Here is a 15,547-nt window from a genome sequence, read left to right on the forward strand (position 1 = left end):
TGAGTTATCAGATTGCAATGAAAACTGTCCTGTGTTTTATAAAAGCTTTATGTCACTAGTTTTGGGGTAACTTACATTTTGTTATAAAAGCCTATGTATCATATATAGTGCTTTGGCAACTGGAGTTCATGCTGCCAGATAATCCTGGTTTCTTGCTGTCAGAGCCAGAAAAAAGAAAATTGTGTCAGGCATGGCTTTCACTATTCTCATTACCCTGTGCTGCTGGGGATGTGTCCCACACAGAGACTCCCACCCATGGGTCCCAAGCTAACATTCACTACAATAATTAAGCCCCAAGTAGTCCCTTTGTCTGGGAACACTAGTATTGGCAGCATGGACTATGAGTGGTGTTACTTTTTTTTGCCTTTAAAGACAAAAGTATTTTCACCTTCTGTGCAGACATGGTTATTGCTAAACTTTATTTTGACACCATTGTAACAGGTACCTCCACATCTTTTCCTCTTTGCATCTGCCTGCAAACGAAGCATGACATAGCAGCACTGGGCTTGATAGTGTGCAGCTATGGCCTAGTATTTGTTGCTACCTGTTCTAGTAACTTCTTTCAGAGCATAACGGAAAGGGCAATGGAAATTAATTTATCTTTTCCTCACCTACAATAAAAAATTATGTTTTCAAACTTGGTCATGGAACCAAGCAAAGCAGGTTTGCTTCCTCTACTGCCTGCTTTTATCCTGCTCTGGATAGAGATGTAAAAGTATAATCCAATCTTCTTTCAATCCCAGCAGTCATGAGCAACCCATAATCTTACATGACTCTCTTGCAGCCCTGTCCCTCATGGAGGTTCTTGTTAGTGTGATTTACTGCCAGGTGTTAACTTTAACTCTTGTTAAACTCTTACGTTTTTAGAACAGTTGCACTGCATCTTAGTCGAATTTATCTAATCTTGGTACATAGCTCCAGCTTCTGGATTTTTATTTCTATATTCCTGATGTGATCTTTGGGAAAAAAATGGGGGTTGTGTCCTGCCGTGAGGTGTGTTCCCTGGGTTTGGTTTGATTGGATGAAGTCAGCCAAATACATCGATCTTGCTTATTTACAAAGGTGGGGATTTTGAGGGTGGATTTTTGCCTCTTTCGGATTGCAACACTGGACTTCAGATAGGCACTTCAGGCCATTGCGTGGTCAATGTGAGGCTGCTCCACACTGCAGCCCTTCTTGATCAAGGAATAATTTTTGGAGAGAAAGCATGCCGAGATACACAGTGCATGTCCGAGGAGAATGGCTGGCAGTGCCGTGCCTAAGGTCCACAAACACCATTCAGTGGCTGGGAAAGGAAGCTGTGAGGCGATACATGAAAAACAAACCTGACAATGGGGGATTTGCCTCAGTGGAAGAAGTGAAGTTTTACATTCGAAGGTGCAAGGGACTTGGCTTGTTGGATCTTGATGATACAGTGGGAGATGCTCTAGAGGACAATGAATTTGTTGAAGTTGGTAAGCAAAACCTTAGGCAATGTACTGCAGGGTGACTGTGTTGGCATCTGAGTCAGCAAACGGTGGCTTTATCTAGATTCATCTAAAATTGTGCCTGAGATAGTCTACAGTTTTTATGGAAAAATGCCCAATCATTTAAGAATATTTAGTTTTTGGAAACAGACGTATATAAGATTTAGAAGGTACAGGATTCTATATACATCATCTGTATATGCTGTTATATATAGTATAAGCTGTTCTACTTTTGCCTTTGGAATACCTTAAGTAATACATACTTGTTATTTTCCCAGAAGCATACAAATATGTTTGGGGCTGATAACTGCAAGTTAGAATTCTTACTACTGTATATTGTAATGAATAACAACTTATATAAAGAATGCAATTTAATCCTCTTTGTGTTTCTTCTGCATATTTCTTCTAGTTATAGAAGGAGATATAATGTCTCCAGATTTCATACCATCTCAGCCAGAAGGAGTTCATTTGTATCCTTTTTTGAGTGCTTTATGAACTTTTTACAATTCCAGATTTATAATTCTTTAGATTCCTCATTTTTTTAGAGTTCTTTTGTTCTTAAAACATATTTCCAGCTGTAATCAAGTGGTTACTACTCATGAAATCTTGTCTGCCCTTTTTCCTTTACAGAACTTTCAGATACAGCAAATACCGAGAACCAGAACAGGTAGGAATCACCAATGATTTTATAACTCAGTAACAAATCCTGCTACTTACCAGAACATGCTGAGAGTTAAGCCATTGCAGCATTCAGAAGAGCAGGGGCTGTTAGATTGGCTGGGTCTAGGAAACTAAATTGTAATATATTTATTATGTTTTTGTTACCGAGTTCCTGTCTTACGAATGAGCATGCAGAAGCTTCCTGTCATTGCTGAGTTTTGGCTGTATTTTTTATTTATTCTGATTATTAAGCAATGTTATACATATCTATATCCCAAAATAAAAAGTGATTTTTTGGTGTAGTATATTTCTTTAGATGGCAACAGCTTAACAACGGAGGACTTGGTCAATTTAGGAAAGGGGCTCTACAAGATAAAGGTAAAGATTCTGAACAAACACAACTAAAAATTACATGTTTATTTTTCTACAACTACATAATGATAAATAAACTGGTATTTAAACTACTTATGTTTTAGCTTACACCTGAAGCTGAAGCAAAAGTCAAACAGTCACGAGAAGTGATTGAAAGGATCGTAAATGAACAGACAGGTAAATATTTTTACCTCTAACTATTAATTGTTTAGAAAACTTCATCAGGTTCCCTTCTTAACTAGCAGTACATTTTTTGCAGTTGTTTATGGAATCACCACAGGGTTTGGGAAGTTTGCCAGGACTGTCATCCCAAACAGTAAGCTGAGGTAAGTTGTCTGTGCAGCTTTCTCTGTCCTTTCTTCTCAGGAAAGGAAGAAGAGGGAGCAGTTCAACCCTATACTTTTATACTGTGGGGTTTAATGAGAGAGCTGCTTCAGCATTTCCTTCTGTTTTGTGCAAAATAAAACTAGATGAGACTTTTGGGGAATTTAACATGTTTTTTTTCTGTAGGGAGCTTCAAGTGAACTTGGTTCGTTCTCATTCTGCAGGTAATGAGAGACTGGCTTGATGTTTCCCTTTTCTGCCTCTGTTGGTAGTGGGTTAGTAACTGAGAGGGTTACTGTTTCAGGTGTGGGGAAACCTTTGACCCCCGAGAGATCTCGCATGCTGTTGGCATTGAGAATCAATGTCCTGGCCAAAGGATACAGTGGAATATCCCTAGAAACCCTCGAGCAAGTTATTGAAGCATTTAATGGTAAAAAGATGTTTAAAGAAAATCCTGATTTCCCTTTTTTTTTTTTCTTTTAACTATTTTGTTAAATGGTGTAACTCAATGGATCAAGCTACAGATGTTGGTTTTTGTACTTGGTGGTTCTGAGAGATCAGGACCAGAGCTTGGCTGTACAAGCTCACAACTGGAGACCATTCCTCTGTTGAAGCATGAGGTGAATTGACAGGAAAGGCTGAAAGAAAGGCATGCAACAGACAGAAGTTTGGAAAATGAGCCTCTGAGAGGTCAGATAATAATTAGTTCAAGATTAAGCTTGACTTAGAACATAACTCTGGGCAAGCACTTTTGCAAAGCCTCAAATCTTTAACTTCTATCCTGTCAGGTGCTAATGTGTGTGACACCATCTTTAGGGATACTGGGTTTTGGGGGAAAGTGGGCTATTACCATAGAGAAAACTGCATGTGTTAGTGTTTGTCCAGCAGAGCAGCCTAAGCAGCACCTGTTTTTGTGAGTAGACCCCCTGAGACCTACAGAGGTGTTTGTAAGCAAGGGCTACAAGGCAGCCACACAGAAGCACATGGCTAGTCAGCAGCTCACATAGCCACAACTGTCACAGCAGTTCCAGCTGGGTGGCCTTCCCTCCCTTGCCTGGTGCTGTGGCAGGGAAACTAGAGGGGTGGCTGTGTTCTTCATTATCTGATGACCATTGATGATCCCTCTGGTGAGGCATGACAGTATGGCAGTGATGAGCAAGAGCACCTTCCCTATAGTCAGTGTTAGGTTCAACTCTCCTTCTCTCCTTTGCCTAAACTGTAGATTGGAAGATTGTTCTGAGACTATAGACCATATATATGAGAGAAGAGCCATGTTCATTTATGTGAGCCCCTAAGAATACAGTCTTTGTGCTGCCCTCTGTTTTACCCTCCTCCTGCAGCAAGTGAAGGAACTGCAATTCTGTGTTTAGCTCTGCAAAAGAAAAGGAACAGACTGGTCCCTTCCCAGATTTTTCTGCAGTTTCCCAGGCTCTGTTTTTTCATTTTCACACATTTCAGTTCCCTGAGGATTAGGATGGGGGGAAAGAGAGCTCAAAGATGGTTTCTAAGAGTAACCCAGTGTTTAGTGGAGTCAGAAATTAAGAGAGAGCTTTGTCCGCACCAGGCGGTCACCCTGTGATGGAGACCTGAGAGGAGTGATGTTGTAGCTGCCTGGCTACGTGACTGTAGATGCAATCATCCTGGGCTGTGGTCCCCCAGACTGTAATAAGAGTAGTCCTTTTGATGCCATTGTCCATGATTGCAGGATGTTACTGTGACCACACTTATGAGCTGGCTTCTCTGTTTTCCAAAGCGTGTATCAAGGTGAAGCTCTAATAGTTTTGGGGTTTTTTTTCTTTCTAGCATCCTGCCTTCCTTATATCCCAGAGAAAGGGACAGTTGGAGCCAGCGGAGACTTGGCCCCCCTCTCTCATCTTGCTCTGGGATTAATTGGAGAGGGAAAGATGTGGTCCCCAAAGAGTGGCTGGGCTGATGCTAAATATGTAAGATTCGTGCACCTGATTGTTTGGGTTTTTTCTGCTTGGTGACTCACTTTCCAAATTGCATGTAGCTTTGAGAGAAAGAGAGCTTTTGCTCAGATTAATAACATGTAAAGTCTTCAGAGTTTCTGTACCAGTTTGAATTGGGACTAGGCTGCCTTTAGCAACTCATCCTCTGCCTTGAGGAAGGTGGATCCATGAGAATGCAGTAACTGACTCACATGTCACTGCAGCAGATATAATAAGTAGCATGTTAATAAGTCCCAAGAAATATAATTGCAATACAAAATACCACAGTGACATCAGTTATGAACTAGAGAGAGGGACAGGAAATTATACCAATTATGAAAGAACTATTACTGCATCTTCAGCTCCATGAACATTAGCGCTTTTCTAACAAATCCAAGGCCACTTCTCAAATTCAAAATGTCAGATGCTAAGAGTACCTGGAGATCCATTGGAGGCAGGAATTTAGCAGGAAAATTTATACTGATTTTATAATTGCTTTAAGTAAATACACAGATTTGGATATTTCATTTTTGATAAATTAACTAGGGTTACAAGGGACCTTTATATTATCCTCCTCCACAAGATGAAAGTGTTAAAATGGAATTAGTTTTTAATCAATTGTTTTTCTCTCACTAATACATCAATAGATTGATCTTGTGTTGAGTATCTCAAAGATGGACCCCTCCAAAGTCTTTCATGGTAGTTTGTGCCACTACACCTACCACTCCTATCCATGAATATTTGATTACCAGACTTATTCATGGATTGATAGCTGTACATCACTATTGACTGGAGAAGTATTGAGGACTACTGAGGCAGAGGAGTAGGTATGAAGCAGACCAGTGTGTCCTGGACCTTCAGGACCAGAAGTTACAGTTGTACACCCCTGAGATGCATTACCTCTTCAGTTGGAAAGGTTGAGAGATTCTATTCAGAAACAAGATTATGCTGTTTCTGAATTTCCCACAAGAGCAATTTCCCTATAGAATAGTCATGTATAGAATAAACTGAGTAGGATGACTCCTGTCACTAGAGATTTTCTACAGAAAGGATTAGGGAATCATTTATAAAGGAATAATTTATGCCAAGCCAAAACTGCTATGAGGCAAGGTGTAGGCAAAACTGCCTTCCCAAGACGTTTCCAGTCTTCTTTCCTATTACAGAAGATGTTAATGGGCTGTGACAGTATCTCACTTCAGTGCTCCTACTACCTTTTTTTACTAGGATTAGGAAATGAGGTGCTAGTTTGGAAGCCCAAAATGCTATCCTTTATTTAGCCCAGCAGAAAAAAAATATGTTAAATGTTCATGATGTAAAGCTCTTTTTTCCCCATCACTTAAGGAATTTGTTAATATTTCTGTTCATGGAAACATTTAAGATTTAAAACTTTTAGCGATCAAATTACTGAAAAGTATTTTTCATTAATTACCTTGTCATTAAACTCCTTCACAGGTCCTGGAAGCCCATGGACTGAAACCAATTACCTTGAAACCAAAAGAGGTAATAAAGTATAATGATGTCAGCTGATGGAAAACGAACATAGTCAATCATTAGTTGCTTTATGCATACAATAACAGCATTAAATGTATTAGTAATGTATTTAATTCAAACTTCAGAAGGATATTAATGAAGTGTTATTGGGAGTGGGATTCACCTCTCCTAGTGTCACCCTACTTGACTTGAAATGTCAGACCCAAGCTTGGTATTTAGATTGGCTCTGTGGTCAGTGGAGAGAGACAGGCCTCTTCAGAAAGCTCTTTATATCACCCTGAAACGGCTGACTAAAAAGCACCTTCAAGGTACCTATCTGACCTTTGGCCATAGCAGAGACCAGATGACTGACTTGAACCATGTATCTGACTTGTTTGGAACTGCTGGAGTTCCAAAGGTGCTTACTGTGACTTAGTAGCATCATGAGCAATGACAGTTTATGTAGCAAAGATGCACCATCAAGCTGTGCATTTATGATTTCAGGATGGTCTAGAAAGCTGAGCAAAGGTCTTTCATTCAGATGAGAAAGAGAATTATCACAGAGATGGAGAATTATCACAGTGTGTGAAATAACTGCAGTGAATTTGCTTAACATCTGCTATCTTTTTGAAGGGCCTGGCCCTCATCAATGGGACACAAATGATCACCTCACTGGGATGTGAGGCGGTTGAAAGAGCCGCGGCCATAGCGAGGCAGGCTGACATAGTCGCTGCCCTCACACTCGAAGTCTTGAAGGGCACAACAAGGGCCTTTGACACTGGTGGGTACTGGCACGTCCCTGTCTGTTTGCTTAACAGCTCTTGGCAAGAGAGGCAAAACCTAACAGTCTAACTTGTATTACTAGACATCCATGCAGTACGGCCACATCGAGGGCAGGCTGAGGTGGCATTTCGATTCAGGTCCCTTCTAGATTCTGACCATCATCCATCAGAAATAGCAGGTGAACAATCTTAACCTTCACCATCTCAAATTACCGGAACAGGCTGGGTCCTTCAACAGGACAGAATGCTTTTGTGTAAGAAATATTTGTCTTTTGCTTCCCATGTTCCTTCTAGAGAGCCATCGATTCTGTGACCGAGTTCAGGATGCATACACAATGCGCTGCTGCCCTCAGGTAAACACTGGCTTTTATCTCCTTTCCCAACAATAGACAGTGAAGTTTCCCTCAGAAATACTGTCAGTTATGTACTGTCTGACTCTGCTAGAGGAAGTGGTTTTATTTTGTTTCTTCTTCACTTCAAAGTTAGTGTTAATGGAGACATATAATTTGTTGATCCCATGCACACACGCATCAGGCAACGTCTAACTAAGCTGTGTTCAGATGTGGAGGAGGCCAGGTGTTGGAAGCAGAGGGAAGGTGCTGGTTTCCATGCTTGTAGGTTTTGTAGGAAGTTTCTTCTGCGTTGGTGTTAAGACCATGAACTGGGTGTTTCCAAAAGCAGACAGAGTGTAGTATCTCAAACATGTTGGAAGAACTCAATCCTGTGAGTTTTAACAGTAGCAAAGCTATTAAATCAGTAGAATTAATGGAACTTAATTAATTAATGAGAGATTTTGTTTTCTGTGGGGTCCTTTTAAGGCTGCTTCTCCCCTAATAACACTTCTGCCTCTGAATAAATATCTTATCTTCCATTTAGGGCAAACCAACCCAAACAAGTAAAGAATGTCATATTCAGATTACTCTTTCGGCAAAACTACCATAATAATAGTAAATATAGTCTTTCAAGTGTCCAGGATGGGCAGTGTCCCACAGTGATGCAAATCCAAGACTATCTTCATGTGTGGATGTGGAGTGGGATGATGGGAAAGAGGGTCCCTGCAGCTCGGTTAGCATCCAGAAGATAAACTAATTGTAGATACTAAGCTCAGGTGTAATTCTTTTGTTCTAGGTCCATGGAGTTGTAAATGATACAATTGCTTTTGTGAAGGACATAATGACAACTGAAATCAATAGCGCCACGGACAACCCTGTATCTTTTTGATAACTTTATTACTATGTAAAATTCTTCTTGACCTTTTTTATCCTTTTCTTCTGCATAAATACTTGCACAGGAGGCAAAAAAGTCATAGCTGGCTTTGGTCAATAACTGCCATTGGCTGCAAGAGCAGCCTGTCTCCCTTTCCCCATGACTGCATTGGAGGTATGCTAGTGTGTGTTGGGGCAAGAAAACCATGTGTGCATATGCTTTGGTGCATGTTAAATGTTTCTTAGATGAGAGTCCATATACTTTGATTGAATATGTCAGATAGATGGGACTTGGCAACCAAATGGATGGTGACTTGGTGTATGAAGCATCTGTTGGTGAGGCATGAGTGAAACCTGAACTACAGAGCAAGATTTGCACTTGGTCAGGGAAGATAGACAGATGTGTGATTGGTAAGGACCATGGTGGCTCAGCCTGGTAAACTCTGTGCACAGTTTTTACACTGGCACTGAGCAAGGCTGGATTTCTGTCAGCAGTATAATGATGCTGTGCATAATATCATCTATGAAGAATCTGTCAAGGAGCTGAAAAACTACTCTAGCATCCAAACAGATGTGTTTCTTTGCACCCCTCCCTACCCTCAATCAAAGACTTCATTTTATGTAGCTTATTTGAAAAAAAAAAACCATGTCAAAATTGAAACTAGGAGTTTGGAGAACTGAGATTGGGTCTTCATTTCCTGAAAAGTGAATTTGCGGAAGTAAGATAATGTGCTTGCAAATAAAAGCCTATTGGCACAAACATTTCTTCAGTTAAGATATTCCAATTACTGGTAGATATCTTTCATGTAAACTGTATTTCACTCATGCATGTGCCTTAACTTCTCCTTAAAGATGGTGTTTGCTGAAAGAGCAGAGACCATTTCTGGAGGAAATTTTCATGGTGAATATCCTGCAAAGGTAATTAAGCATTTGGAGAAGGGAAAAAAATATTTAGTTTCTGTTTTGGTTTGTTTGTTTCTGTCATCCAGTCTAATGAGGTTTTCTTTTGTAGGCTCTGGACTATTTGGCAATTGGTGTGCATGAACTCGCTGCAATTAGTGAAAGAAGAATTGAGAGGCTCTGCAACCCCTCACTTAGTGAACTGCCTGCATTTTTAGTCACTGAAGGAGGTCTGAACTCAGGCTTCATGATTGCACACTGCACAGCAGCTGCCCTGGGTGAGTGCTTGAGCAGTATCATTGAGAGAGTAAGACAGACCAATTTCTATCAGGGCAGATGTAATCTAATAGTAGATACAAAGGTATCTTGCTCCTGTTTTCAGTCTCTTCTCCATATTTTGTGCTGTTTGGGTGCAAAGTCTGAGCACTGAGTGCAGCTGCAATTATTTCAGCTCCGGTTTCTTCCTTGTTCTGCACTGACTCTTGGGCAGGTTAAGTGCTCTGAGCAGCCCCAAAAGTGGAAGGCCCTCAGTACTCAGTGTCTCCATTTGATGACCGGGTCAGTACATCAGTATCAGACCCCATAGTCCTCAGAAGACTGGAGTTCCCAGGGCTAGTTATCAGAGGAGCACACTGAAATTAAGCACTAGTTCATTTCTTCCTGTGGCACTCATGACTAAGGCAACAAAAAGCCTGCTGGCTGCTGAGATATTACAGTTCAGGAAAGCATGAGCCAATATAAAGGTAAACATGCTCTGAGAAGACAGTAAATTTTAAAAGATGCAAACAGACAAAGGAACAGAGGATGTCAGATGAGTAGATAAATATCCTGCTGAAAAAAAGTGAATTAACTAAACTGATGTACTAAATAGCCTGGAGGCTATTTTGGGAAGTGGATCTGGTCTCCTTGTTTGAGGGCTGGAAACTTACCTTTTGTTTGGGTAGAGTTTAGGGTGGCTCCAGGCCTCAGCTGTTGCTTGGCTTCAGGTTTCACAGCACACTTCTGCAACCTGGAGTGACAGATTCTGGGGTGTTTGTGGTCTCTGCTGACACCAGGAGTCCAGGGATCAAAACCTTCTTTTCCAGGTCAAAACAGACAGGATTTTATCTAAACTGAAGTTTGAGTTCCTTTTCTTTTTTTTAACAAGGTACTACTAATATTTTTTAAATCACTCTGCCAGTTTCTAGGGTGTTTGTGTACCAGCTAATCTTGTTCACTGCCAGGATTAGTAGATAAAGCTGCAAAAAATTTGCAGATGTTTTTCAATGCCACTGGATGTGTCTCTGCCCCCTCTCCAAGAGCTCTATGCTGCTGGACTGAGCTGTTTGCAGTGGCCACATGCAGCCTCTCTACGACCTGCCATCACCTGCTTGAATGTGCCAACTGGGCTCTGGTCCTGGACTGTGTCACTCCAGTCTATTTGCAATTGTGTCACCACCTCTCTGTTGCTCTTGTTGCTTTTCTGAAGCCACTAATTTGGCAAGGGCATTACACAGCATCCCGCTGGGCTTCAAAAGGAAAAGCCCTGAGTGCGGCCAGAGCTCTGTGAATGCAGACTTCATTTTTTCTCTTCTAAAGAGCAACTCTCAACCTCAAATTGTCATTGAACAGTGCCCAAAGCCCTTCCTGCAGCCAAATTCCCCTTGCTTTGGGGTGCAGCTTGAGAGACTTACTCCAGGGCTCACACCTGGTTTTCAAAGCAGGAATGCTGTCACTCTCAGGGACGTGAGCAGTCTTGTGAAATGAGGGTGGGAGAGGATTCATATCAAACTCCTGCATCTTTCTAGATGAAGTTCTTTGAGTGCCTCAGCTCCAATGAGGAGACTAGATGCTGATCTCTAGCTGTCTTCTTGAAAGCAGGGGAATGGTGATATCTGTGATCCTAAAAAAAAAAGAGGGAACCAGTGATCTTTACAGGCCTTGAGGAAACAGGCAAGACCACGCTTGTGTTTTGGTTATGCTGTCTGCTCTTTTTCTTTAATGCCATCAGGCCTTTGAGCCAGAGCAACTCAAGCCTGAAGATGGGGGAGGGAAGAGTGAGCAGTGTTTCTATATTTGGCTAATATTTGCATCTGAAGATTGATATTGTTTGCAATATAGAGGCAAAGGTTATCAAGGTGATTATTACGAATAATTCAGTCCCGGTAAAATATGGATGCATCCTTGAAAGAGGAGCAATAGTTGGACCCAAAGTGGCAGACAGGCTTTGTGCTCCAGGCTGGCCATTGCTTCTTCTGTCTCCTGCCCATTCTCTCCTACACTCATTGTGCTGGATTTTTTTGCAGTTTCTGAGAACAAAGCCTTGTGCCACCCCTCTTCTGTGGATTCCCTCTCAACTAGTGCTGCTACAGAGGATCACGTGTCCATGGGAGGATGGGCTGCAAGAAAAGCTTTGAGAGTTATTGAACATGTGGAACAAGGTAAAATTAAAATGCTGATTTCCAGATAGACCTCTGGGTTGTAACCAGATGAAGATATTAGTGCCATTCATTCTAGATATATTTTAAGAAAAAGGGCGTTAATGCATCTAAAAGAACTGTCTAAAAATACTGTGTTAAGTACATATTAAGTACAAGCATTTAGATCTTTTGAATGGAAATGAGGTAAAAGCTCTCTTGCTTTTGATTTATTTATTTATTTGTCAGATGATGTGCAAAGATAAGATGTCAGCTGTTAGTAGGAGAACAGAGTAATACGCAGTACACAAATGCTGGACTCACTTGCCCAGTTTATACATTTGAGAGCTCTGAAGACTTACTTCTACAGAAATACACTTTTTGGGTGCAAAGAAATGAGTTTAGGAAGCCGTGTGTTTCAACAGCATGCTAAGAAACTGAGTGTCCTAGATCCAGTTGGTTCACTCAGTTCCTGGGTGAATTGACTCATGAAAATGAAGAGCTATTACTGATAATGATGGGGTGTGAGTATGCAGATACAGTGCCAACTTCTCCAGACAGAATACTCTCTTCCAAAGTGCTATATTTTTACTGATGTTTTCATGTGGACTCTTGCAAGCTTTATAGAGAGAACTTCCTTTTACAGCTCAGGCCTCTCTCTTCTCAGTGCTAAAAGGGTTTTCTGATTTATGATGGACATTAATTTGAGTATTCAAGACACCCTGGAAGAGATTCCCAGAGTTTTAAGACTCTGGTGACCAGAAATTCCTGGTACACTTGAAAGGTCTGTACAACAGAGACCCAAAATCTGCTTGCTGAGGTGCTGGATACTGCTCCCAGCACCATCCATGAAACACTCCTGTCGCTGGGGTGGCTCTCTGGGGTGCGTGGATCCACTGGTTTTTCACATTACCTGAAACCATATCATATCAGCCAGAACAAAGGCCAGTGGTAGCTTTATACAGGAAACCTCCCCTTGAGCTGTACCTGTCAAACATCCCTTTCACTGTTCTGATTCCCTAGTTCTGGCTATTGAGCTTCTTGCCGCCTGCCAGGGCATTGAATTCCTACGCCCTCTGAGGACAACAACCCCACTGGAGAAGGTCTATGACCTTGTGCGCTCCGTGGTGAGGTAAGATCAGATAAATGCCTCCCCCAGAGGTTGCCTGGGGAGCAGCTGCTGCTGGTGGTGGTTAATGTTTGGCCAATGTTCGCAATGTGTCTCGTTACAGGCCTTGGATGAAGGATCGCTTCATGGCCCCAGACATCGAAGCAGCTCACAGGCTGCTTGTGGAGCAGAAGGTGAGTGCTGGCTTTTGGCATGCACAGTAGTTTGTCCCAAAGAGCAGGCTGCAGCTCTACTCTGGAAACACCCCTCCATACGTGCCCTGCATGGCCTCACTAAAAGCACTCCTCTGCCTGGGGCAATCCCACCAGATGTTTTGAGATTTGTTTTTTCTTAGTTTCTTAGAAATCAGTTCCTAAACCTGCCCTGTGTAATGAGTAGCTTACACTTCTAAATCTGTCAGGGTCCAGACACAGGTCCAACTTTGAATTGTTTGAGAGCAGGGTCCTATAACCCCACAGATGTCCAGAGGTATCAACAGTCTCTCCAGATAGTGATCCTTATTCCCAGGGCAGTGATTGTTCCCTAGCCTGAAGGCCTTTGTGCATGGTCTCAAAGCAATAAGGGGACATGGCAGAGGGAATAGCAGTGGTGATATGTGTTGACCTGGGCTAAGTGTACACCTTTAGGATCTATCTATTTTATTGGTTTGTAAAATAAAAATAACAAAAAAATTGAGGAGAGTAAGCAAATGGGAGAAGAAAATCTTCCCCCTTTTTTTCTTGTATTACAGGAGGAGAGACAAAGGGAACTGTAGAGCATTTTCCTTTTTTGCCTTGAACCCCAACAACTATCCTTCCCCTTTTTCTTTGTCCATGCCACCTTATGTTTTGCTTCCCCAACCCCTTCATGATCAAGTGGTTTTGTTGTAAGTTACAGTAATTCTCTCCTAACTATTGCACACAGAGCATTAACCAGCTAACAAGACAAGGCAAAGTGGTTTTGCCTTGAATCCTTTCACCTTGTCCCCTTGGAGCTGTATCCTTTCCCATCCCCTGTCAACTCCATCCATATGCTCTTCCCCAAACCTTGCTCTCTCTGCCTCTCTGATTCTGCTGATCACATACAGTATATCTGCATAGGTCTGCCTCCTACCGATATCTACCTCAACCTCAATAATTTTTCTACAGGGCTTCCTGAACTTGCGAGTTGTTGTCTTAGCTGACCTTTTGCTTTGCCTCTGACTCTGCTGTTTCACTTTCTTGTTTCACAGGTGTGGGAAGTGGCTAAACCTTACATTGAAAAGTACAGGAGGGAACATATCCCTGAATCAAGACCCATTTCACCTACAGCTTTCTCCCTGGGATCGCTGAGAATGAATGCTGACGTTAGTCATGACCATGAGCATCAGGATGAACTTCAAGAGCTGTAATCCTCTGGTAGAGAGCAGATCTTTTCCAGACCTTTTCTGAGGGTGGCTGTTCTACTCAAACTCAATGTAGTTTCTCCAGGTGACTCAGGGGACTTGACTGTCTAGCTCAGGAGTACAAACAGATATTGAAGAAATGGCTCACTGCTTTCCTGACATGTGAAAGACAACTTTGTCCTGATAGTGTGGTTTTGGCTGAATTTCCTGAACTTCTGAACACAAATCATTCAGACTCCTGCTGAAGCCAGTGAATGTTTTATGCAGGGCCTCCTGTATTTGTTTTGTCAGCTCTTTGCCTGTTTTCTCTTCATTTGTGCCAATGATATCAGCCTATTTAGTATTCTCACTTCTTTTTTTCCTCTTTGTGTAACTGCTGTGGTCCCCTTCATTTTGCCACAAGAAAAATTATCTTTACATTTAATTCTTCTTTCTTTTGCAGATCATATGTGAAGTACAGGTTTTTGTATAACGGGAGTGTTTTTTGAACAGGTGCTTCACAAGTCAGAAAAGCTGAGTGCATAAGAATGTGCTATGGAGATTATTTCTCCAGAACAAATATTCTGGAGAAGTTCTGGCAGAAGTTCCTAAGTCCATGTTACCTGTGTCTCACTCCCAGCCACTGTGGATGTTGTCACTGAAGTGAGCCACGCTAATGCAGCTTTCCAAGAGCTATGTGCTCACATCTGCAATCAATAAACTGAGGCTTCACATAAGACTGTAACAATCTATTTTCCTGTCATGTGTGATGATGAAAATGTAAAGCAAAAGCTTAATTTGGAAAGAGGGAGGACAGGTGAAACAGGGGCCAGAAAACGGGGAGGAGGAGGTGTAGGAATGGTGGATGTGAACCAGTGCTGAGGCAATAGCACCAAGAACTACACTCTGACGGCTCACCAGGTATCTGCCTGGCTGCCAAAGGCTTATGACATGTTCTCTGTGTTACAACACTGACCTCTGGCACAGGCTTTATTTTGCAATGGAAGAGTCAAGACATGGATTTCACATCATGGTGCAATGATGACATGGCACGACTGAGCTGGCTGTGGGGCATTCAGCATGAGCTGGAAATCTTCCCAGGCTATTGGCTATGCTACAAAGGGTGGCCAAAGCACTAGTGTGGGGCTACCTTTGAGCGTTTGAGACCTGCCATGTTAAATGTGCCCTGAGGAGGGGGCTCATACCTGTTGGCAAGCTACCAGGGAGACACCTCACCTGGCCAGAAGACCTGAGAACTAGGGCACCCATGGCACATGAGCTCCCAGTTCAGGTCCTTCCATCTGCAGCTGATGTGCAGCATCTCCACCCTGTCTCTCCCTCATGTACCAAGAAAGTCCCTACCCTTTCAGCTTGAGGCTCTCTGTAGCAGGCATATCTCAATCTCCTCCTGAAGCTGTTCCATTTTGTATAGAATAATGTATTAATTAAAAATGAGTGAAAATGAACAGCCAAGCTTATTATATCTTGTAGGATCAACCACTTGCCCTCAGCTTTGTGTTAAGGCTGACAGTTCCTTCAGCAGCAAAGCTGG

General features: G+C 42.1%; 1 protein-coding gene across 1 annotated transcript; it reads left to right on the forward strand.

Annotated features, from left to right (window-relative positions):
* Window positions 1-1,074: 1,074 nt before the first annotated feature.
* Window positions 1,075-14,736, forward strand: HAL (histidine ammonia-lyase). Its single transcript, XM_027662412.1, has 20 exons — window positions 1,075-1,454; window positions 1,876-1,936; window positions 2,106-2,133; window positions 2,430-2,504; window positions 2,603-2,675; window positions 2,758-2,824; window positions 3,009-3,046; window positions 3,127-3,252; window positions 4,626-4,765; window positions 6,224-6,271; window positions 6,875-7,022; window positions 7,107-7,202; window positions 7,318-7,376; window positions 8,152-8,232; window positions 9,081-9,146; window positions 9,241-9,406; window positions 11,414-11,548; window positions 12,548-12,656; window positions 12,757-12,826; window positions 13,864-14,736. Exons 1-20 carry the CDS (start codon window positions 1,208-1,210, stop codon window positions 14,020-14,022), a joined length of 1,992 nt encoding a protein of 663 aa, XP_027518213.1. The 5' UTR covers window positions 1,075-1,207; the 3' UTR covers window positions 14,023-14,736.
* The last annotated feature ends 811 nt before the right edge of the window (window positions 14,737-15,547 follow it).

The sequence above is a fragment of the Corapipo altera genome, unplaced genomic scaffold (genome assembly GCF_003945725.1).
Source record: "Corapipo altera isolate COAL_440 unplaced genomic scaffold, ASM394572v1 1, whole genome shotgun sequence".
Lineage (NCBI taxonomy): Eukaryota > Metazoa > Chordata > Aves > Passeriformes > Pipridae > Corapipo > Corapipo altera.

What these genes read in the sequence shown, in the direction of transcription:
- HAL (XM_027662412.1), top strand. Translation starts at nt 1,208, where the DNA reads ATGCCGAGATACACAGTGCATGTCCGAGGAGAATGGCTGGCAGTGCCG. An exon ending in CAGCCAGAAGGAGTTCATTT is followed by an intron (nt 1,937 to 2,105) that starts GTATCCTTTTTT and finishes CAGAACTTTCAG; the next exon opens with ATACAGCAAATACCGAGAAC. An exon ending in ATGGTGAATATCCTGCAAAG is followed by an intron (nt 9,147 to 9,240) that starts GTAATTAAGCAT and finishes TTTCTTTTGTAG; the next exon opens with GCTCTGGACTATTTGGCAAT.